Genomic DNA, 24,400 nt, shown 5'->3' with positions numbered 1-24,400 from the left:
AATAGCATGTCAGAAACCTTGGATTCCAGCTGGAGGCAATGCACCATACACACTAGAACAAAATGGTTGATTAAAGAGGTACAGTCTACCAATTGTTGAAAGCACACACACCCTGTTAAAAATTCAGACTCTTCCAAAGTTTTCAAGGGCATAAGCAATTAACACTGCCTTCTACATAGTACACAGGAGTCTGATGAAGCACACACTGAAGCGAACTCCATACGAGTTACGGAACCTATGAAAACCGTATCTTGCAAACCTCCACATCTCTTAATCTAATGGTTTTGCTCATGTGCCAACATAATTTCAAAGCACCCTCAAAGCCAAAGCCAAAAATTATGTCTGCTGAATACCAAGGACATTCGACAAGTTATTGGCTTTTTTACCCTGAAAACTGAAAAGTTTTCATATCCCAAGATGTCACATTCATTGACCTGAGTAGCAGCATAATGCCAGCAATACAACAAAATGATGACATGTAACTTAAGATCAAAGATGACAAAGAATTTGCGGATCATGACAAGCGAGTTCCTACCAGGCCATTGTAAGTATAGGAAGAGACAGTACATCCTAATCAACCAGTAAGGTAAGAAGCTCATTTCATCCAATATTAAACTCTCAGTAGCTTGAAGGAAGCAGTTTCCAGTACAGACTCGAAATATTTGAGGGAGGCAATCACAGAGAAACTGGAAGCTCATGAGGAGAACAAAACTTGGAAGATCATTCCTACAACCACCAGCTGGCAAGTTATTCACTTCAAGGTCTTGTTTGACACAAACAGCAAAGATCACTGGGTTCAAAGTACAGCTTCATGCAAGAGGCCTCAAACACGAGTACAGCATCAACTACAATGAAACCTTGTTATTGCTCTAATATATGGAGCACTAGGATTGGTTGTTGGTTGACTGATTTGGGAGAGGGACCAAACAGCGAGGTCATTGGTCCCATCGGATTAGGGAAGGATGGGGAAGGCAGACGGCCATGCCCTCAACCATCCCGACATTTGACTGAAGCGATTTAGGGAAATCGCGGAAAACCTTAATCAGGATGGCCGGACCCAGGTTTGAAAGGTCGCCCTCCCGAATGCAAGTCGAGTGTGCTAACCACTGTGCCACCTCGCTCTGTAATGAAACCTTCTCGCCAGTCATATGGTATGACGTTTTCAGATCTTTCATGGCAGCTGACACACATGAATAATCAAAGATGATACAGTTTCACATTTCACATCTGCACTGCAATTCTTCTTTAAGAAGAAATCTATATGGAAATAACTAAGGGATTGGTTACTGACACAAAGAATCCTGCTGTTTGCAAGCTTGAGAAGTCTTTGTAGCTGCTCATGCAGGTTCCTCAGTTCTGAAACAAGAAGTTTATAGATTTTATTTTGCAGTTTAATTTTGAAGTAAATGAGTCTGATTCATATTTATTCCTTACCCCAACAAGTGGTGAAGTTCTTTTGTTGTCATTATTTGGAGATGATGGACTTATCGCTTCATCAAAATTGAGGAAAGTGATTTGTAAAGTTGTCACATCACTATAAGAATTGTTTCGTATTACAATCTAAGATGGTCATTGTTTTATGAGGGCAGAAACAAAGAGAACATGCAGAAGAGAAAACATTAATGAATCAGCGCATACAAACTAGAAGAATAAATTTAAAAGTTTGGAATGGGTGATGCAGATGGTCTTGAGTGTTGTGGGTGATCCTCATGTCCATTTACTAGTTTTTGAAAAAGACTCAGAGGTTGAGAAAATGCTGTACCGTGAAGTGGATGGACCACTTACTTTTTATCCATTATCTTGTGATCAGATACATCACTTTCAGTAAACAGTATAGGTTTCGGTAGATCATAATAAGGCATGAAGGCAAGTGGTTAAGGGACTTTTTCATTACTGACTGAAAGAGAAGATAATAGTACAGAGCGCTCCAACAACATGAGTAAACTACAACTAGAGCATTTTTCTGATGCTGATTATGCAGGTGATCTTACACAAAAAAAATTATTTATTTGTGTTCAAAACTTAATGCAATCACTAAAGCACAGGGAGTGTTGAAAATGATTTAAGTGCTTGCATATAGTTTCAGTGTGCATAAAGGTAAAGTTCCTAGTTTTCAGAGATGTGCATGCATTTACTCATTGTTTGTTGTGTGTTCATAGCCTGAAGTCAGTTATTCTAAAGGACGCCACTTCAGTTAAATAAATAAGTAATTTAGCTAATACAAAAATATTATTTCTCTCTGCAAAACTTCAAATACCTCATCATTCTGCCTCATATTTATGTCTCGCTTTGTGAAACATGTTCAGTATATCACAAGCTGCTTGCATGCAAGTATCGCTCCCATCAAACCTCTAAGATTTTTTAGTAATGATCCGGGTTCCAAATTTTGTGTTGTTCAGTAAACCACAGGATTGCGCCTTGTATTAATTGAAAATATAGATACTTCCAGGATTACACATTAAACTGACAAATTAAGATAATCAAAAGAACTTCACACTCTCAAACATTATAAATCAAATGAGAGGTTTTTTTAATTTTTCAGCTCCAGCCCACACTCATTTGTGTTGACTGTCATTCATTCTTCATAACTGCTTTATCAATGTATGTGTGTGCACACGTGCCACTTTAATACCAGCTAGCATTCATAGTGAGTAGCAAGCTCAAATTCGAATGTTTCTGTTTAGCTGCCACACCTTGTATCTGTTGCAATTTCATTTATGATGATAATTTTATTACAGAAACACGTCAGACATTCAGCACTAAGTGCAACAACCAGAATAATGAGTTGTAATTCTGGGAGATAACTTCATGGCCAAAGTCTAGTAATAATTATTAGCACAGAGTAAATAAAACCTGTAGAAAGTTAAGGGATGACATACCAAAGGAGACCAAATTATTGTCAAAGCTGTGAGATACATTTCCTTGCAAAAAAATGTTGCAAAATTTTATAAAAAAGTAATCATCACAATTAATGATCAAAGATGCAGTCCTTGTTTCAGTTGGGTCATCTAAAAGATTTTAGTGTTTTAACATATTGCCACAAAAATGAAGTTCTTCTATGTCCCACAATCATGAATAAATAAACTTCTGGAAGTGACAAAATGAAAGACAATAATACTACACAGTGTAAAGGGAATAGGGGTTTAAATAAACCAAGTCTCATTATAATTGCTCCAACTATTTTTATTTTCCAATATCAATGCCTCTGCATTATCCACTGCTCCCTCCATCACCACCCATTTTTGTGGTTGTTATTATGTGCAGCCATTTAAGTAGAAAGGAACATCAAAAGGAATGACAACATCTCAATGGAACTGTCCATGTGTTAGTCAACTTTCACACCACTGAAAATTTCTATGTGTAACTGTGCTTACACATATACTAAAAAAAGTCAACAGACTTACATCTCTCAGATAACATTAACAAAACTCTGTACACATCAGTAATATTGTACCAATACACACAGCTTTCTAGCATTGATACTGATGTGCTCGCTCTACCATGTGACAATGAAATGCACAGACAGAAATTTCCAATTCTGAAGTAAAATTCGATATGTCATGAGCATTTTCATTTAACTTTTACAAGCCTGATAAAACCTACACATAATTAACATTCATGTGGAAGACTCCTACTTTGTGACATGACTGCAAGAGAAAAAAAAGCAAATGTGACAATTTTTAGGAGAAATATTACACCACCAATATAAACCAAGGTAACATATTAATACAAGTGAAGATTTTCAATGGACCTGTCACAAAATATTTAGCTTACTGGAAGTTACCACACTTTCCTCACACTGTTCTCCAAACATAGGGACATCACACTGAGGTTTTACATCCTCCACACACTGGCACCTGGGCCTTTAAAAAAATATTGAGTGTACAAGGTTTACATACATGTCAACAACATTCTGACTTGGAAAAACATTACAAAACATCTATTTCTCATCGTTGGGATAAAGTATCAGGTACGAAGGAATTTCTTATCATTCGTTTGTTTATAATAAGCTAACAATAATCAAACTAAACCCTGTATATGAAACACTCTCGAACATCAGTCACACATGTGCTTTTAGACTCAAAGTACCCGCAGTGTGAGCAAATTATAACAATAATACCAAACCATAAGACTCTTAAAGGACGAGTCTTAAATAATTATTTCACAAAAACAAGGAACAGTAATCATAAATGGAATGTTAATTAAAATTTTCATGTATGATGCAATACTCAGGAAACCATAATGCAAGTGTAGAAAACATTTAGGGATTACTTTTTTTTTTACATTTGTGTGTTTTTTCTTGCAAATATGTGGAAGGATACTAATGTATGTATAAGTGACCAGTTTGTTTATTTCTATATAACTGTACATGTCATCATAAAGCCCAGGTACAGCACGTACGTGGTTATTTGTGTTTCACAAAATAAAGTATACTTCTTGTGCTGTGGCAGTGAAAGGCCAAATCTTTTTCCTTTCCAAACTACCATCTGCTGTGTGTTCCTTGCACAACAAGGAATGAACTCTGTTTCCTTAACTAAATACTCTCAACTTCACAACTTCATCGGCGAAGTGAGTGTAGTGTTTTTACACACTCGTACCCTGAGGGATAACTGGGTGACATTCGTAGGATCACTGAAATGTTGCAGCAAGTTGAGCACACAAAAACTGCCTTTTTCATATGTTTACACAACATATCAGAGAATTGCACTTGTGCCATTATCAACTTTCTTCTTGCTTCCCTGTTAACAATGTTTTGCAACTAAGAAACATCGTTGTCTCACCTAAACTTCCCATCACACCACTCTTCATTATAAATGAAGATGTATGAAATTATTATCAATCACTTCTGTAGTATGGAATGTTAAATCTACGGCCCACACATCATATACTTCTCCCTGAACCCTTAACTACTTGTAGATGCTATCGGTGAAACGGGGCTCAATGGGCTTCGACTCGAGTCTCTGAGGCAACCATTAACTGTAATTACCACTTTGCGAGAGCCTGCGTGGTCTCGGTGTTCACACAGCCAGATACCCTGCCATGTACCAAGATTTAATTTACCATCCGTTATTGGTATTGTAAGTGAAGAGCCAAGGAAGCAAGCTTTTACATGAGCTGGCTGTAACAAAATTATACATTTTACAACATATTCATAATGATATATAAACTGCAGTAAACTTCATACTACATGAACATGTACATACTTATTTTAAACAACATTTAGGTCTATTGCTTCAAGGCTTACCTCTGTTTAACAGTAAAATTTTTACAGCTGTTCAATTACAGGTCATTTACTCTAAACTGACAATTTGAAAATGAAACAAGCCAATAGCAGTAACCTAGAAAAAATAATGGATATACACCACATGGAATGTGGCTAATGATAAATAAACTTATATAGAAGTATAATCATTTAGAGCCAAAAAGTAAACGAAATACTCACCATGTCGTCGGGCCCTTCACAGGAATGTCTATAAGGCAAACCCTGTAAACAAAATGAAAATTGTATCATTTCCACAATAGCAGGACTAGCCCTCCTTCCCCAAGCTATCCCTTGTTCCTCCCCAACAAGGTAGTCAACTGCTCTTAAAGTTGGGCATAGTTTTTGAAAATCATTTCCATGAATTACGATTAAGCAACATTTACAACATTTAATGAGAAATGCCGCCTGCCCGCATGTGCAGAGAGAGAGAGAGAGAGAGAGAGATAGAAAGGGGGGGGGGGGGGTAGAATCAGCCATCAAAATGTAACTGGACAAGTGTGTGTGTGTGTGTGTGTGTGTGTGTGTGTGTGTGTGTGTGTGTGTGTGTGTGAGAGAGAGAGAGAGAGAGAGAGAGAGAGAGAGAGAGAGAGAGAGAGAGAGAGGGAAAGGGGAGGGAGGGGAGGGGAGGGGAGGGTGGAGGGCTCTCACACATGCATTTGTATGTGTACTTCAGATTGAAAAAGGATTTCACCAAATGGTCCACAGGAGTTTCTGCATAATTTTTATTTGAATGGGAAAGGAAGTCAGCCATATCCTTTCTGTAGGAACCAACATAGCACATTAAACAATTTAGAGAAATAACCTAAATTTGGATAGGTAGACAGAGATTTGAACCCCACTCCTCCTAAATGCAAGCCCAATGTTTAAACACCTTGCAACCTCCCTTCGTCTCCACTGTACGATCAGTGCCCCCACAGTCATTATCCCCAAGATTCTCAGTTAATGTTAGTCATGAAGCAACAGTCAATTTTAATTAAGCTGATCTAACAGTCCCTGTTAAGATATTCATCTACAGAGTAGGAGTTGCCTACCAAAGAGTCTTTCAAACTTTCATTACTTTAAGGTGTCCGCTACATTAAGGACGGCGTGAAACAGCACACTTACAAATGATTTATTTGGCTTATGTCCACTATGACAATGGGCATGTGAATAAAAGCAACGTTTTTATACTGAAAATGGGTTTACAACTTGAAGTAATCCTCATCATTCAGCACCCTCATCATTCAGCACCCGCCAGGCATTACTTTTCAATACGATATTATACTTTACGATGCTCTGAATGTGGAAGTCGTCTTCAAATTACATCTGATAGTGCCCGTTTCCTGAAATGGCAATTTTTCATACCTTTTTCTTTCAACATTTGTAGGGTTTAACTATTTCACAACCAAATTAATGATGTCCAGCTGTCAGTACCAGTTAACAAGCAGGCCTGGAATGAAGCAACTCAGCAGGTAGTTCTTCCACAATACAGCCAATACATGCTAAATTCAACACAACGCAGAAACATTGAAAAAAATAAGAAAAAATGACATTGTGGTAGTAATGAAGTTGGAAGCAAATGAAATTAGACTACTATGAGAGAAACATATCCAACTTTTACAGCATTTATATGGTGCTCTAGAATGATTAATAAAAGAAATAACTGTATCATGATGTTGCAGTTTTAACCTAGGTCAACATAACACAATGGTGACAAAGGTCAAGGGTACCTCCTAACATTACGTCAGACCACCTTTTGTTTGGCGTAGAGCAGCAACTCGTGTGGCGTGGACTCAACAAGTCATTGGAAGTCCTCTGCAGAAATACTGAGCCATGCTGCATCTACAGATGCCCAGAATTGCGAAAGTGTCGCCGGTGCAAGATTTTATGCATAAACTCACCTCTTGATTATGTCCCACAATGTTTTATGGGATTCATTTCAGGCAATCTGCATGGCCAAATCATTCGCTTCAATTCTTCAGGATGTCCTTCAAACCAATTACGAACAACTGTGTCCTAGTGACATGGAGCATTGTCAGCCATAAAAATTCCATCACTGTCTGGGAATGTGAAGTCCATGAATATCTGCAAATGGTCTCCTCATAAACGAAGATAATCATTTCCAGTCAATGATCGGTTCCAGCCCATGTAAATAATGTCAAGTAGAAGAAGATGTAATTATACGAATGACAAACACTAACCTCACTTAATGAAGGTTTATTCAACACTTGCACATACAAGAGCGCGGAGCGCACTTTCTCCTGCCAGAACACATATGTATATGTACAGTTACAGAACATTCCAGTACAATGATTCTTGACATTTGTGGGTACTTCTAGAATGTATTGGAACCAAATATAGAAATTAAAATTTTACAGTTCAGGTGAGTTTTGAACTCATGACCCTCCATGCAACAGTCTAGTATCATAAGCACTACACCACACAGTGACTGTGCTACTCGGCTTCTTTTGCGACACTGCTCCCTCCTTAAGAGAACAGAGTCTCAGTGTTACGTCCTCCTAGTCCAGGAACGAGTCGTCTCTCCTGCATACTCCGACTCCCGATGACTGACGTTTGCCCTGGCGGCGATCTTAGAACTTCCTTTGCCGTTATGCTCTTCATCACCTTTCCGCTTGTTGCCTGTAGCCGGAGCTTCGAATTTACCATGGGTTGCAGGATCCTTAAAGGGCCTCATTCAAAGGATGTGGACCCTATCCCTGATCTTTCGTTGTCTTGTGTTGGGGTCAAAATCTTCAACTTCATAAGTAACATCAGACAACTGTTTTACAACCTTATAAGATCCAAAGTAGCACCTGAGGAACTTCTCAGAGAAACCAACCTTCCAAACAGGAGTGAAGATCCAGATGAGGTCACCTGGCTGGTAGACAGTAGGGCGATGGCTTGCGTCATACCTTCGGCAATTGTTTTCTTGAGCCTGCAACGTGCAGAGTCGAGCTAACTGCCAAGCTTCCTCAGCTCTGGTTAACACCTGGCTGGAAACACAGTGTCCATCATCATAGTTGCCTCATGCCCATGCACCAGGAAAAATGGCGAAATCCTGTGGTGTCTTGTTTGGCGGTGTTGTAGGTAAACATCATGAAAGGTAGCACCTCGTCCCACTTTCTCTGCTCAACACTGACGAACATTGACAGCATGTCGGCCAAGGTCTTATTAAGGCATTCAGTAAGCCCATTAGTTTGCAGATGGTAGGCAGTCATGTTATGAGTAATGTTGTGCTGACGGTTATCTCTGTCACAAGATTCAATTGAAAAACTTTTCCCTCAATCCGTAATTAACGACCTTGGGGCACCATGTTTTCATACAATGTCTTCCACAATGAATTTGGCTACCTCGAATGCTTTGGCTGTTTTCACGGCTTTTGTAATGGCATAGTGCGTCAGATAATCAGTGCAAATAATAATCCATCTATTGCCACTAGCAGACATTGGGAATTGTCCAAGGAGGTCAATCCCAACACACTGAAAAGGCGTTTCGGCTGGTGGAATTGGTATGAGTCGACCAGGTGGTTTCTGAGGAACTGCCTTTCTCAACAGTGCGACACAGTGATGGACACTCCTAAATAAACCTGGCCAGAAAAATCTCTTGCAGATTCTATCATATGTCTTAATAAATCCTAAATGTCCGGCCTGAGGTGTGACACGGAATTTCTGTAGAACATCTAAGCGCATGTGGTCAGGAATCACTGGTAACCACCTCTTTCCAAACGGATCAAAGTTTTTCTTGCAACGTAATCCATTAATTATCTTAAATTGTCCTTTCACATCCTCTGACCGATTTAAGGCAAGCATAATTTGAGATAGCTTGGCGTCCTCCTTGTGCTCAGCAGAGAGATCCTGGAGTGCTGCGAGACAGTCACTATCTTAATCAAAGTCTTGATGGTCTCGCACAGGGTTTCTTGAGAGACAGTCGGCATCAAGGTGTTTTCTTCCACTTTTGTACACTATGGTAATGTCATACCACAATGGTAATGTCATACTCTTGAAGACGTAGTGCCCACCTGGCGAGTCGTCCTGCTGGATTCTCAAGACCTGTCAACCAACAGAGTGAATGATTTTCTGTAACAACTGTGAATGGCCTTCCATAGAGATACTGTCAAAATTTGCACATGGCCCAGATCACAGTAAGACATTCTCTTTCTGTAGTCGAGTAGTTTCTCTTGGCTTTTGTAAGTGTCCTAGAAGCATAGGCTATAACCTTCCCTTTTCCATCTGAAATTTGCAGCAGAACAACACCGGCATCTGTGTGTAGTAATGTAGGTGCTCTCTCATCATACAGACGAAGTAAAGGGTCACTCATCGGAGCTTTTCGCAGCACATCGAAAGAATCTTGTTGGGCACCACCCCAGATAAATTTAGCATTGGCTTTTAATAACACTTGGAGTGGTCTGGCTTTGATACAAAAGTCTAACAAAATAACAGTAATAAGAACATAATCCGAGAAAGCTTCTCACATCTATAATACTTTTAGGAATAGGAAATTCAGTTATAGATCTCACATTTTCTGGGTCTGGCCGCACATCTTTGTTTGACACAAGGTGTCCAAGTATTTTGATTTCTTTTGCTCCAAAGAGACACTTTCTTGGATTAAGTTTCAGTCCACTTTGTTGGAGACACTTAGGAACGGCCATCAGTCTTTTTACGTGTTCATGTCTCTGAGAACACTATAATGTCATCTAACAACTACAAACAAAGACACATCATCCACTTCATGTGACTTAGAAGATTATCCATCATCCATTCAAAAGTTGCTGGTGCATTACACAAACCAAACGGCATTACCTTAAACTCATACAGGCCCTCAGGGGTGATAAATGCAGTTCTCTCACAATCAGCCTCATCTACTTCAGTTTGCCAGTATCCTACTTGCCCAGGGTCGAGAAAAACTTAGCCCCCTTCAGACAATCTAGTGTATTGTCAGTTCGTGGAAGAGGGTAAACATCCTTTTTAGTTATCTTCCTGTAATCAACAAAAGGCGCCAACTGCCATCCTTCTTCCTGACGAGAACCACTGATGACGACCATGGGCTCTGCGAAGGCTGAATGATGTCATTCTTCATCATTTTCTCTACCTCGTCGCGAATTATTCGAAGTTCCATTGCTGACATATGGTATGCTCTCTGGCTTATTAGTTGATGGTCTCCAGTGCTAATCTGGTGGTTCACCGTCGATTTGTCTAATGTGCTCTTCACCTGTGGATTGAAGCATTCAGAGAACTCTTGAAGAATGGCAAGTAGCTTCTTCTGTTGTTCCTTAGTGAGACCTGGTGATAGTCGAGCTAAAAGATCTTGTCTCATGACAGTAGTGCCTATTCCGCCCAAAGACTCGGCATGGGAGGTTTCCATTACACTCAGCTGTTTGGCAATTAGTGGCTCAATGTTTGCCACACACATGCATCTTGGAAGGATCTGCTGTTCTCAGCGACAGTTAACTATCCACAATTCACCAAATCCACTCTTAAACGAGACGACAGAGGCTGGGATGACCAAGTTATACTTCAGTGCTATGCTTCTCTTACATTCCACTACAAGATCCATGGGTTGATGCATGGCATGGCACATGACAGTTAACTTTCTAGCGCTGACTGCAGGAATCATTACTTCAACCAGCACACACAGTCTCCACACACTCGGATGCGCATCCTCCTGTCCACAGTATCTCATCTCACTGAGCATAATCTTCGAGTGACTACAATCTATAATTGCCTCAGAAGCTTTCAAAAAGTCCCATCTGAGAATGACGTCATGACTACACTCTGTAATACAATGAATTCTAAGGGCTGTGTATGGCCACTTATACCCACACAAATGACACATCTTCCTGTAGGTTTTACATATTTCCCATTAGCCACCTTCAGCAGAGATGTTTTGTTGTCGACGAATATGGTTTTCTGCAACTGGCGACGGTACTTCTTCAAAATGACTGAATATGATGCTCCAGAGCCCACAAGAGCTGTGGGCCATCACTGAGGATATTGACATAGTTTCCTATCATTTTTGTAGTGATTGACGGCGGAGGATATTTCTCTTCGGCAGCCTCACCTCCAAGGAAGGTCGCACCCTTTAGTTTTCCAGGTTGCGGCGACTAGGTGATCGGCTGGAGCTTCTAAACGGCGATGGAGACCTCAATCGGCGTGTTGGGGAGCGTCCTCTCCAGTGACTAGCTTGCGGCGATGGTGACCTATGTCATAGTGCACCCCCATCTTCTTGTTCATCTTCGTCGTCCTGGAGTTGGCATCGGCTAAGATCAGTCTGCTGTTTTCTGTTACGAGCGTCATCAAATATCTGCCGCCTTTCTCAACAATAGCGCACCACATGTCCCGGTCGTCGGCAGTGGAAACATACTGGTTGGTTATCCTGGGTCCTCCAGACAGCAGTCTTCCTTGGTGCCCAAACAGGTTCCTCATGGGGCATTGTCGGAACATAACTTTGCCTGGGTCTTGGTATTTCACCGTTTTAAAGGGAAATGAAGGACAAGAGATGGGGTGTCTGTTCCACTTCCTCCCTTATGACCTATTGAAGAGTCTCAGTTTTTTGCTCATCGTGCAACCCCAGTGCCTTCTGAACTTCCTCTCTCTCTCTATCTGATGAATACTTGTGAAATCAGTTCCTTCCTCCATCGCAGACATCAATACGATGTTTGGAAGGCGCTCAAACATCTTGCATGTAATTCTTTTTTGATGCTTTGTCTCAATATCGTAGCACCATTTTATGAAGTCGTCTTCTGTCGAAACCTCCTTCAGGAGTAAGGCATGAGACATGTCCTCAGCAACACCCTTCATGAGGTGTGCAACATTATCTTCCTCCTCCATTCTAGGATCCACTATTTTACACAGCTCCAAGACATCTTGAATGTAGGATACTGTAGCTTCTCGTGGACACTTTACCTTCAGCCTTGCACAGTTCCGCCTGCAATACTTTCCAGCTTGCGAACTTCTCCTCGTTGTTCTCATACCATTGCTTGGCAGTGCCCTCCAAGTAGAAAAACAGGTTAGCCAAACACACGGTGTCATCCCATTTGTTAAATTTGGCAATATGCTCATATACCTTCAGCCACTTGTTTGGATCTTGGCCATCGTCACCAGAGAACCCAGAAGGATGTCTCATGTGGTGGCACACAGTAGCTGTTATTGTAATGTCCTCTTCTTCTTCTTCTGTCTCTGATAGATTGCGATCTATTGAATATGGCTCGAACTCTGGTTTCTCGCCACTGTGTCGTCGATAACGTGCGCTATCACAAGTTCCAATAACCAGCGTCTCCACCAGAATAATGTCACGTAGAAGAAGGTGTAATTAGATGAAGGCGAACACTAACTTCACTTAACGAAGGTTTATTCAGCACTTGCACATACAAGAGCGCGGAGTGAACTGCCTCCGGCCAGAACACATATAGTATATATACAGTTACAGAACATTCCAGTACAATTATTCTTGACATTTGTGGATACTTTTAGAATGTACTCAAACCGAATATAGAAATTAAAATTTTGCAGTTCAGGTGAGTTCTGAACTCACAACCCTACGTACAACAATCTAGTATCATAACCACTACACCAAGGTGACTGTGCTACTCAGCTTCTTTTGCAACAATATAACCCACACCATTATGGAGCCACCACCAGATTGCACACTGCCTCGTTGACAACTTGGTCCATGGCTTCACGGGGTCTGCGCCACATTCTAACCCTACAATCAGCTCTTGCCATAACTTTTGTCACCTCATTGTATATTGTGGCACTGCAACATCATTACAATTCATGAATGGCAAATAATATTTTCTTCCAGAAACAAGAATAAAAATGTATTTCCTGTAACCACTCCCTTGGTAACGAGTTATCAGAATTTTACAGAATTTTAATTTCACAGTCTCAATTGCTGTGACCTACATACAAATGAACAAAATAAGGTACTAGGAAACAGAAGTCATAAGCGTCAACTACTTGCAAAAAAAAAAAGGTAAAATTTGAATGTGGTAACTATTTCTCAGCATTACACTGTTAATGGTAATCGGTAAACTGTTTCATATTTACCATAACTCAGTTATTTCCAAATATGGACTGTTCCATTATTCATTTCAAACTAAATACCAGTCAGATGAACTATTATTTAAGCAGGAATTTCATCATTTGTGGGTGCAAAGGGTCAAGGAAAGAGAAGACAATACAATCAGAAGAGTCACTATTTAAAATATCAAACTGTTCTTCCTGTCAGTATCTGCGTGACCTAAAAAACTACCTAAAAGTGCACTTCAATGAAGGGATATGTATTTGATTCTTATCAACAATTACTAATACTTCTCTCAATACTTCGCATGAAACTAAAACATTTTACATGAATAGGATGGCTGATTACATATTCAGTAATAGAACAGGCTGGAAAGCTTAAACTGTTATGTCTAACCATAAATAGTCTAACTGCCACATAATCTCAATCTATTACTGCCATATTGCAGCCTCATTGAATACACCAGTTCTCATCAGATCACTGAAGTCAAGCAATTTTAGGCATGGGCAGTACTTGGATGGGTAATTGCCAATGAATGTCATGTGTTATTGGCTGCTTTGCCTTTGCCTCTGCAGCAAAGGGGAGGAGTGGTGATGGCATAGAGTTGCTGAGCCCCGTCTTTGTGCCAACGTCTTAGATTAAATTCCAAACCTCTCGGCATTGTCTGAATGTAAGGGCATGTGACGCTGCCGATGGTGACCATCGGTCAGATGGAAATGTTAAGCTCAGTCCCCCTTTGCTGCTATTTGAGAGTAGAAAGCTATGTGCTGGCACTGAGTTTCATCGTCTCCCATGTATTGTCATCATCATTACAACACTACATACACCAGTAAGTCACACACACTTATCAAATACAGTTAAAACAACAACTATCATACTTCACAAATGAAAGGTGCCACTCTGTTAAAGGATAAGAAAAACTTTTTCAATAAGACAGCTGAACCTACCCTTTGGGGTCTCCCAGTCAACAATACTGTACAACTTTACTTTAGTGCCTTATTAACAACACAAACTGTTTATTAAATTGTAATGTACAGACAGTTCTGGCTGAGAATTACAAATTATTTAGGAATAAAGGAGATGACTCACTGAAAGGCAGAAGCGCTGCGTCATCAATAGGTACAAAAAGAAAAGGTACACAGCTTGGCTGGCTTTCTGAATGGGCTTCCTTTTTTCAAGCTTGAAGGAAAAATATGCAGGCAGGCAGGCGCGCGCGCAGGCAGAAGCGCTGCGTCATCAATAGGTACAAAAAGAAAAGGTACACAGCTTGGCTGGCTTTCTGAATGGGCTTCCTTTTTTCAAGCTTGAAGGAAAAATATGCAGGCAGGCGCGCGCGCGCGCACACACACACACACACACACACACACACACACACACACACACACACACACACACACGTACTTACATACCTGTTTTCCTACATTGTGTTCAGTCAACTGCTCTTTTCTGGCCCATGGAGACTGTACTGGGGTGGGGTGGGGTGGGGTGGGGTGGGGGTGAGGGATGGAGATAGGCAGCAGGCAGGGAGGAGCTTGTGGGGAAATGATCAGATGTTCTCCAGTCACGATACTACCTCCTGCCCCCAACACAATTCCTTCTATTCATTACACCCATCAATGTTAGTTACTCAACCCTCCCTACAACCACCTCACAGCTTTACTCACCACTTCCAATGCCAATTTCTTTCGTCAGCACTATCCCTCCTCCCACCTCTCCACAATGGACCCCTGCTCTATTTGTGTGCACCAGTTCAGAAAAATTTCCCTATTCCTAGCCAAATCCCTGTCCCATATTCTGTTTCCTAAACACAGCTTAAGCCATGGAACCCCCCCCCCCCCCCCCAAGGGCCTAACCGTAAAAATCATTATTTATGGATCCCACCTGTCCTTCCGCAACGACCTCTATCTTTTCAGATTCCACCAGTCCCTTTCCCTCACACACCTCATTCAATACAAACATATCTCTATGGCACAGGCATCCCTGAACCACCTTCATTACCACCGCAAAATACTGTTACTATGCAATCCTCACTACCTACACCTCATCACCCAAATTGAAATTCTGACACTTCAACACCTAGAAGAACATTCCAGGCACCAGCTCCACAAGTTATCCAGCCTGCTGGCATCCAACTCCCACCTTGGGGTAGACAGTCACATGCTAACCTTCGCCTAGATATGTACAAGTGGTCATAAAACAACTGAAATCCTCTGATAGCTTAGATATATATGGCATATCATGCAACCTGCTAAAAAAAGTGTGTGATTGCATTCTGTACCCTTTAACCCATTGCATACACAAGTGCTTACTTGAGGGATATTTTCCTGATGAGTTAAAACTGTCTACAATCGTCCCAGTATACAAAAAGGGAGATAAAGACTCTCCATCTAGTTACAGGCCTATTTCAATAGTACCCGCATTCTCCAAGGTAATGGATTGCATCATGTACCAACAATTATCATCTCACTTTGAGAATCTAGGAATAATTAATGCTACACAATACGGGTTTAGGAAGAATCTGTCGACCATTGATGCAATCAAAACGGTAGTCAGTTACATCCTTCAAGTTTTTGAGAACAAAGGCTTTGCTCAGGTCTCATTCTGTGACCTAAGCAAGGCCTTCGACTGTGTTGAGCACACGCCACTACTAGAGAAACTAGAATTCTACGGCATCAAAGGAAAGAGTCTCAGACTATTAAAAGCTTATCTCAACAACCGTAAACAGGTAGTTTGTGTTGGTAAGGAAATGTCAAACACAGAAAATGTTAAAGTAGGTATGCCTCAGGGATCTGTACTGGGGCCCTTCCTGTTTCTGATAATGATCAATGACCTCCCCTCGTTTATTAGATCCACCACTGTATTGTATGCAGATGATACGACTTTTCTTCATAGCAATAACAATCTTAATGATCTTAAAACCTGTGCTGAAAATACACTCACTCATGCAGCATATTGGTTCAGAGCAAATGGTTTCCTGCTAAATGAAAATAAAACTCAGCAGATAATCTTCACTCTAAGAGACAAGCCACTAGTTCTGTTAAATTCCTGGGAGTTTATTTAGACGAAAAGTTATCCTGGGGCCAACATGTAAACTATATTAGTAGTAAGCTATCTAGAGTAATTTATTTATTAAGACAACTCAGAAATTGTGTACCTGAAACATACATCAGGTCATCTTATTTTGCATTTTTCCAAAGTGTAATATCCTATGGCATTATCTTGTGGGGTAACTGTAGTCATATACATGATATCCTATTATTGCAGAAGAAAGCCATTAGGATAATTACAAATTCTTCACATAAGGCTCACTGCAAACCCTTATATACTAAACAAAAAATTATGACAGTAATAAACCTCTATATATACAATGTCTTAATCTTTACGAAGAAGAACCTACAAGACGTGAAACATAGAGAAAATGTACATTGTTACAACACAAGAAGCATCAAACACATATACACACCTTACCAGACTATCAAAATCAATAAATAGCTATGAAGTCACAGGGCACAAACTATTTAATAAGCTGCCACATCCTATAAAGGATCTTCCTGAGCATACATTCAAAGAAAGACTGCATAAATGGTTTATTGCCCACCCGTTCTATGATATCAATGAATTCTTCAACTGTAAAATGCGGTAATCCAACAGATGACCCATTGTACATTTATTGTAATATAAGCTAAAATATTTCAGTAGTCAATACCTTATCACACTGTATTATAAATTGTAACTTCATTTGGCATTGTCAATTGCTGTAATGGCCTAAAGACAATAAAATCTTTATTATTATTATTATTGTGCAACCACGATCCTACCCACAGTGTACCTCCTCATCAACCCTTCATAGAATCCAGATGCTGCCTAACTGTCCTTTCCAACCTACCACATCCTCCAAATAATCCTACAAACACCCCATGAAATCCAGATCCAAAACAATCCCAGAAACTGCTGTTAGACTTTCCACCAAAGTTTTCAGTCCCACAGAAGTTTCAGCCATATCCAAAGGCCTCACATTAAGCCCTACTCCCAGGTTTAACCATGTTGGATTTGTGAAAGACCTACTCTCCTTCCCCCACTCCCTACGGTGGAAAAACTTCTTTGTCACGAACCTCACCAACCAAAACCAAACCAATCCCAACATCGAACCCTGACTGTCCCAATTCATACGACCATCCAACCATGACCCTCCCACACTCCCACCTAACCATCCCCTGGTCACCTTCCAGGAAATCATAACTTCCAACCTGGACTCACCATCCTTCCCCAGGTCCCTCCCTAAGAACAAAAACCTTTAAACAGAAGAGAGGACTGTTCCAAATAATCTAAAAATGGATCCTGACCTGATCACCATCCTGCCAGACGAATATTCCACCATTGTTGCAATGAACTGGAGTGACTACTGGGCAGAGGGCTTCTGCCAGTTGTCCGACATTTCCACCTACAAGGTCTGCCAAACTGACCACATATCCCAGAAATCCAACATAATCTCCAAGATCTGCTGAAATCCTTAGGCCCTTCCCAGAACCTCACCCCTGAATCCAATCTCCCTAATCACCCAACAACAGTTAGCACATCTATCTTCTCGATGCTCACCAAAATCCACCTAACAACCCTGGGCACCTAATTGTGTCTGCTTACAGTACTTCCACCAAAAAGCATCTTGATCCTTGTTCATCAACCAATGGTCCAAAACCTAGCCTCTCACATTAAAGATACCAACCGCTTCCTGCAGTGGCTCTCAACCATCCCCACACCCTTACCTCCTGGATCCCTACTCATCACTGTTGATGCAACCTCGCTATACACCAGCATCCCTCATGCCCATGACCTTGCCATGGTTGAACACTACCTCTCACATCACTCTGCAGATTCCAGACCCCACCTCATCCTCGTACACCTAACCAGCTACACCCTAATCCATAACTATTTCACCTTTGAAGAGAAGGTACACAAACAAATTTGTGGCACAACCATGGGCACCAGCATGGCACCCTCCTATGCCAACCTCTTCAAGGGCCACCTAGAGGAACATTCCTAGCTTCCCAGAAACCCAAAACCCTGGTCTGGTTCAGGTTTATTGATGACATCTTTATAGTCTGGAACCAAGGCCAGGACCCCTTATCCTCATTCCTTCAAAACCTCAACATCGTCTCTCCCATTCACTTCATCTGGTCCTCCTCCACCCATCATGCCACCTTCCTAGGTGTTGATCTTCTCTCAGATGGCTCCACCTACACTTTGGTCCACATAAAACCCACCTATTACCAGCAGCATCCGCACTTTGACAGCTGCTGCCCCTTCCACACCAAAAAATCCCTCCCATACAGCCTGGCCACCCGTGGTAGAGGTATCTCCAGTGATGAAAACTCCCTCACCCAGTATGCTGACACACACACACACACACACACACACACACACACACACACACACACACACACACACACCTGATCTTCACATCCATCCCAAGAACCAACCACAAAAAAGCACCCTCCCCTCCTTTGTCACCCAATACTACCCTTTACTAGAGTGACTGAACCACATCTTTCACCAGGGCTTTGACTATGTGTCATCGTGCCCAGAAATGAAGCACATCCTACCCAAAATACTTCCAACGCCTCCCAAAGTAGTGTTCTGCCACCGACCCAACCTCCACAACATCCTAGTCCAACCCTATGCCACACCCACCCTCAAACCCCTTCCACAGGGATCATAACCCTGAGAAAGACCCAGATGCAAGACCTTCCCAATCCACCCACCCAGCACCATCTACTCCAATCCCGTGACGAGAAAGACCCAGATGCAAGACCTTCCCAATCCACCCACCCAGCACCATCTACTCCAATCCCGTGACGGGCCTATCCTACCCCAGAGACCAGACCACCTGTGAAAGCAGCCTTGTTATATGCCAGCTCTGCTTCAATAACTACACAGCATTTTACATTGGTACAACAACCAACTAGTTGTCAACTAGAATGAATGGCCACCGCTAAGCTGTTGTCAAAAACAAGGTGGAACACCCAGTGGCACAATAGGCAACAGAGCACAAAATGCAAGATGTCAATGACTGCTTCGCAACCCATGCCATCTGAATCCTCCCCACCACCACCACCACCACCACCACCACCACCACCACCACCAGCTTTTCTGAGCTGTGCAGATGCTAGCTATCCTTACAGCACATCTGCTGCTCCCATAAGCTTCCTGGTCTAACCCTCAGGTACCTCACTGCACCACTTCCCCCACCCCTATAGTGTGGGTGTGCATGCACACACATGTTCTTCCTACAGCTTGAAAAAGGAAGCCCATTCCGAAATCCAGCAACATTCTGTACCTTTTGTTTGTGTACCCATCAATGACACACTGCTTCTGTTTTTTGGTGAGTCGCCTCCTTTATTCCTAAATAATTCTTATTTATTTAGTACATTGTTCACTACAATATTAATTCAAAACTAGCCTCTTTATTAGTGTGTCATTATTTCAGTGTTTTATTTATAATTTTAGGTGTACACATTTTGTACAAATCAGCAAATGCAGCAGTCATTGTTATCCCACTCTTCAGCCAATTGCAGCACAGCAATAAATCTTAGAATATATTACAGGTAAAGTCTGTATAAATTTACAAACAACACAATATTTATACTGTGAACAAAGATCACATAGTCCACAAACTTAATCTTCTCAAGTTCTAAAAAGACTGATTCCTATCATCTGTGTAACTTGTTTTCAGTTTCCTCCTAGTATGAACAAACAATGTATCTATGAAACAAGTGAACAGTTTGTGCACACTGGTCAAAATCAAAACATGTAACACTGTATAGTTGGATTCCTTATAACCCCTAATTTATGTTAAAGCAATCAATGTGTGCATGCAATATGAACAAATGCCACACTGGCTGGGTGTGTTACATGTACAGTGATGGCAGGTTGTGACAAGCATTTGGAGATAAGTTTAGGGTGGGACATTCCTCTGGTGCTCCAACAAAATTTCAGTCTGTGATGGGAACAAAAAGTATTTGAGTCTCTTCATGCTCTTCCAACTGATGTTGGATACTACACAACATACCTTACTGCCTTGACCAAAGGTTTAAAATTATGTTTGGAAGGCGGTCTGTACAAGTGTGTAATCGATTTGTATAGATAAATACTACGTCAACCAAGACAACTTTCTACACAAACAAGAATCCTAGAGGGAGTGGGGGGGGAGGGGGGGGAAGGGAGGGGGAGGGGGGGAGGGGAATATCCCTCTCTCAAAGGTGCTTTGCACTAGTTTTCACTTGGAATCCCTAAATTGAACCCCCAGATTAATGTATGAAATCTTTTACAAATGGAAATTCTTATGCAGTGGGAGGTAGGGAGATGAAATTCCAACACTACTGAATATGCTGAAGCAATACTGGTACACTTTCATCAGTATAACTCCACTGACCATCTAACTGCTCAGGATCACTCTCTCCCCTCACCCCAAGATAACAGCGTTTCCCAAACTGTAATTTCAGAAATACCTGACAGTTACCGATTTCATCTTGACTTTATGTGGCTCTATTGTGGTGTACTACTCAAAGACATCATCATAAAGCGTTCTCACATTTAATGTTAGCAGAATACAGTGCCTAGTAGTTTCCCCATTATTGTCATTGTCATTATGTTGTCATTTTTTTTATGCAAGAGACACATTCACTACAGCAGTAGATAACCGAACTTGCACAATTCGAATGCTAAAGAAATACTGCATTACCTATTTTTGATAGTGATCATTTTACTGAAGATGGCAGCAACCAATGTGTTTGGAGACACTTTATTACACATCTTGTGTATCAGCTCCTCTTGCCTACTGTACTTCAAACATTTTTCCATTATTAACATACAATGCATGAGACAATCAAAAAACTGTTGCTTATAGTCAACATACAATGCCAGACACAATCAAACTACTGTGCCTTAACTATCTACACGCTGTATTATTTTATGCTGGCATGAAACCCAAGACCTCCAGCAAAAATATTTGTTTGCATGTGTTTTTATTGTGAAGGTCTTAGAGGTGAGAGGCACAAAATGTTGTGGTGACCATGTAGACCAGTGTTTCCCAATTATTTCTATCTGCTGCCCACCTTTAAAACCCCACAATATCTCATGCCCATGCATTTATTTTATTTATTTATTTATTTATTTATTTTCTGCTTTCGGAAAATTTTCTTTGACACACTGCAATTGACACATCAGTAGAAAAAGGGTTATCATATACAGAGTAGTACAAAACTTTAGTGTTTCAAAAGACTTGGTAGCTAAATTAAAACTGCAGTGTTCACAACAGCTGGTGTCGAGAAACTGGTCCCACATAGGTATGGAGATGAGAACTGTATGAGGATGTTTAAGGCTTGTTTTGCCACTCCTGGATAAATAGAAAGGAAACTGTCCCAAAATTCTTCCAATCCCATTTGTTGAAACTGTTCTTTAGCACCCTAATCACATTTCATTTCAACCACATCCTCTATTATTTCATCAGGAAGTGCATATAAGTGCATATTCATAAGGAAGTGCATGCACATCAATTGCAAAGGGTAATCCCAGCAGAGTCCAGTTTCATGTGACTTAAAGAATGTCTTTTTCCAACAAAAAATATCTTTTCGTTTATTTTTCAACACCGTATGAGCTGTTGTTAGGTGATGTTCCAGGCCGCTACGAGTTGTTACTGAGGGCATTATGACACACTACACACTACGGTGGTTGGACATTGTCTTTTTGAATAAATGTGAATTCATACTTGATTATGTTCTTCATTATTCAATCTCCTTTTAGCAGACACTTTCACTCAATGTACAAAACCAATAAAAATACTATTTACTTCTACAGAACACAACAGGCGTAATACGTGGTTAAGTACGCACAATGCAAACTGAAGAATTTGTTGTGTCAGCAATAATTTTGTGATGTGTGAGGCAAAGCTGCTGTTGCCAACACTACAAAAAATGAACTCACTATATGTAATAATAAGAATATAAAATTTCTGACTTGTCTGACCACAAGTTTCTGTTTTCTTCTAAGCTGCTTGCCTCCCCCTCCTCATCCTATAAAATCTCTCACAACCCCCCCTCCCTCCCCCTCACCCACCCATCCACCCATGTGGGGCACAGTCCAAAGGTCGGGAATCACTGATGTAGACATTCAAACTCTTGTTCTTCCTCAGAGCAGGATGTGTAGGGGCGAAAATACACACACACACACACACACACACACACACACACACACACACACACACACCTTAAAATTCATTAAAGCAATATCTACACAATATATGATGTTGCAGAAACTCTGCATTCATAACTATTTTGTTGACAGTATGTGTATGAAATGTCAATGGCAGATTTTCATGTGAAGTTCAAATCATTCTGTATAATCTCTTGTCTAATTCCACTGAATAGTTGTGTGACAATTTCAGGTTAACTAAAGCATCTTACTGTCATCAAGTAACATTTCCTTGGACATTTTTAATAGCGATTTAAAAACAACAGTACAGAATCTGAACTTTTGCCACCAATTTCCTACTCTCATCACTTATTCTTAGGTGGCTAATGAATGTGACTAAAGTGTCATGGCTTCCACAGCTAGGTCTCACTGTGTAAGGACTTACAATGGCTAACCAGATGTCAACCCCCTAGTATGAGCCACTGTAAATCTTGGCTCCTCGTGTTCTGACGTAACCATGAGCCAAAAAGTACTTATGTTATCACTTAAATTTTAGTAGTTTAGTAATATTTATTTAGATTTTCAGTGTAACATCACTTTAAGTCCACTTGTATATCATACCTTACTTGTTATCAGTGTACAGCAATGGCTACTGCGTCGACACCAGTTTAGCCATTAAGGAATTTATGTGAGCATTTGACAGAAATAAAGTTTACTGTTGAAGGTAAAGCGGTCACTGTGCCTTGCTGCCAATAACATGCATATGCGAACAGCCTTAATTCATATTGGTATTGACATCTAACACAAATATATCACTGGTTTTATTCAACTAATGAAATCAGTTACATTTTCTTCAACTTAATCACCTATTAAGTCATCTTAACTGGTGTAACTCACTAAATTCTCTCTGATTTTAAAAACCTTTTTGGGCCATTGTTTTCAGATTACATCAACCATAAGTGGTTTAAATGTGTTACTGAAATTGTCATGTTCCTTTACACCAACATTGTGTATGCTTGTGTCATTCTACATATCTTCTTGTTGTTGGCTCCTCCTTTACAATGAAATAATTAATTTATACTCAAAAACTGAGTTTGCAGAGGCAATAAACGAACCCTGTAAACATATTTTGGCAAGTTCCTTGTCTAAGTTGCTGGTTACAAACTTCCTCCACTACTAACTCATGATGTTATTCCCCAACCCATGATGGATTCCTAATACACAAAAATTCTGTTATATGTTCCCAACATGAAGTGAAGTAAAATTTCATTGCTCAAACAACATGGTCATTTCATTTACATTAGCTAATAGTATATATACTATCTTATCAAATGTATCCCAACACCACCAAGTGGGCATTCTCCTTTACGAAGGCTTGAACTCTCCATTCATTCTTCCTAAAGAGCCAAAACCAGAGAAGGTGGCGATGCTTGACACTGGGGTCTGGAGCAAAATCATCATCATAACTCATCGCAAATGTGTTCCACTGGATTCAGGTCAGGACTCTGGACAGACCATTCCATTTCAGGAATGTTACTGTCCACAAACCGTGGCTTCACATATGCAAATTTATGACACAGCAAGTTGTCATGTCGATACCGTCATCGTCTTTGAAACCTTCCTCTCCTGTACACAGTACACAATGCTGTAATGCATTCATACTTTTTTAAGTACAGCATTTAAGTGCAAAAGGTAGGCAACAACCTAACCATTAAAGACACCCCCATATCATGACACTACCTCCTCCATACTTCACTGTTGGCACTTCACATTATGGTAGCTAATACTTGCCAGGCATTCACCAAACTCAAAACCACTCATCAGATTGTCGGAAGGTCTAGTGTGATTCATCACTCCAAATCACTTGTTTCCCGTCACCTTCTGTCCAGTGGCATCGCTCTTTGCACTACTGATAGGAAATTAAAACAAACTGACAGGCTGATTTTTTCAGCT

The 24,400-nt window shown here is 40.7% G+C and overlaps 1 protein-coding gene across 1 annotated transcript in view; it reads right to left on the bottom strand.

The window, feature by feature from the left end:
* Positions 1–3,162: 3,162 nt before the first annotated feature.
* Positions 3,163–24,400, bottom strand: part of LOC126162047 (UPF0047 protein YjbQ) — a 70,612-nt gene continuing 49,374 nt past the window's right edge. The window contains exons 4-5 of the mRNA XM_049918286.1: positions 5,444–5,485; positions 3,163–5,119 (exon numbers count right to left, since the gene is read on the bottom strand). Of these exons, the coding sequence (XP_049774243.1) occupies positions 4,904–5,119; positions 5,444–5,485 (258 nt within the window). The 3' untranslated portion in view covers positions 3,163–4,903. The remainder of the gene's footprint in view (positions 5,120–5,443; positions 5,486–24,400) is intronic.

Source organism: Schistocerca cancellata, chromosome 2 (genome assembly GCF_023864275.1).
Source record: "Schistocerca cancellata isolate TAMUIC-IGC-003103 chromosome 2, iqSchCanc2.1, whole genome shotgun sequence".
NCBI lineage: Eukaryota > Metazoa > Arthropoda > Insecta > Orthoptera > Acrididae > Schistocerca > Schistocerca cancellata.
This window is presented reverse-complemented; position numbering and strand designations above follow the sequence as displayed.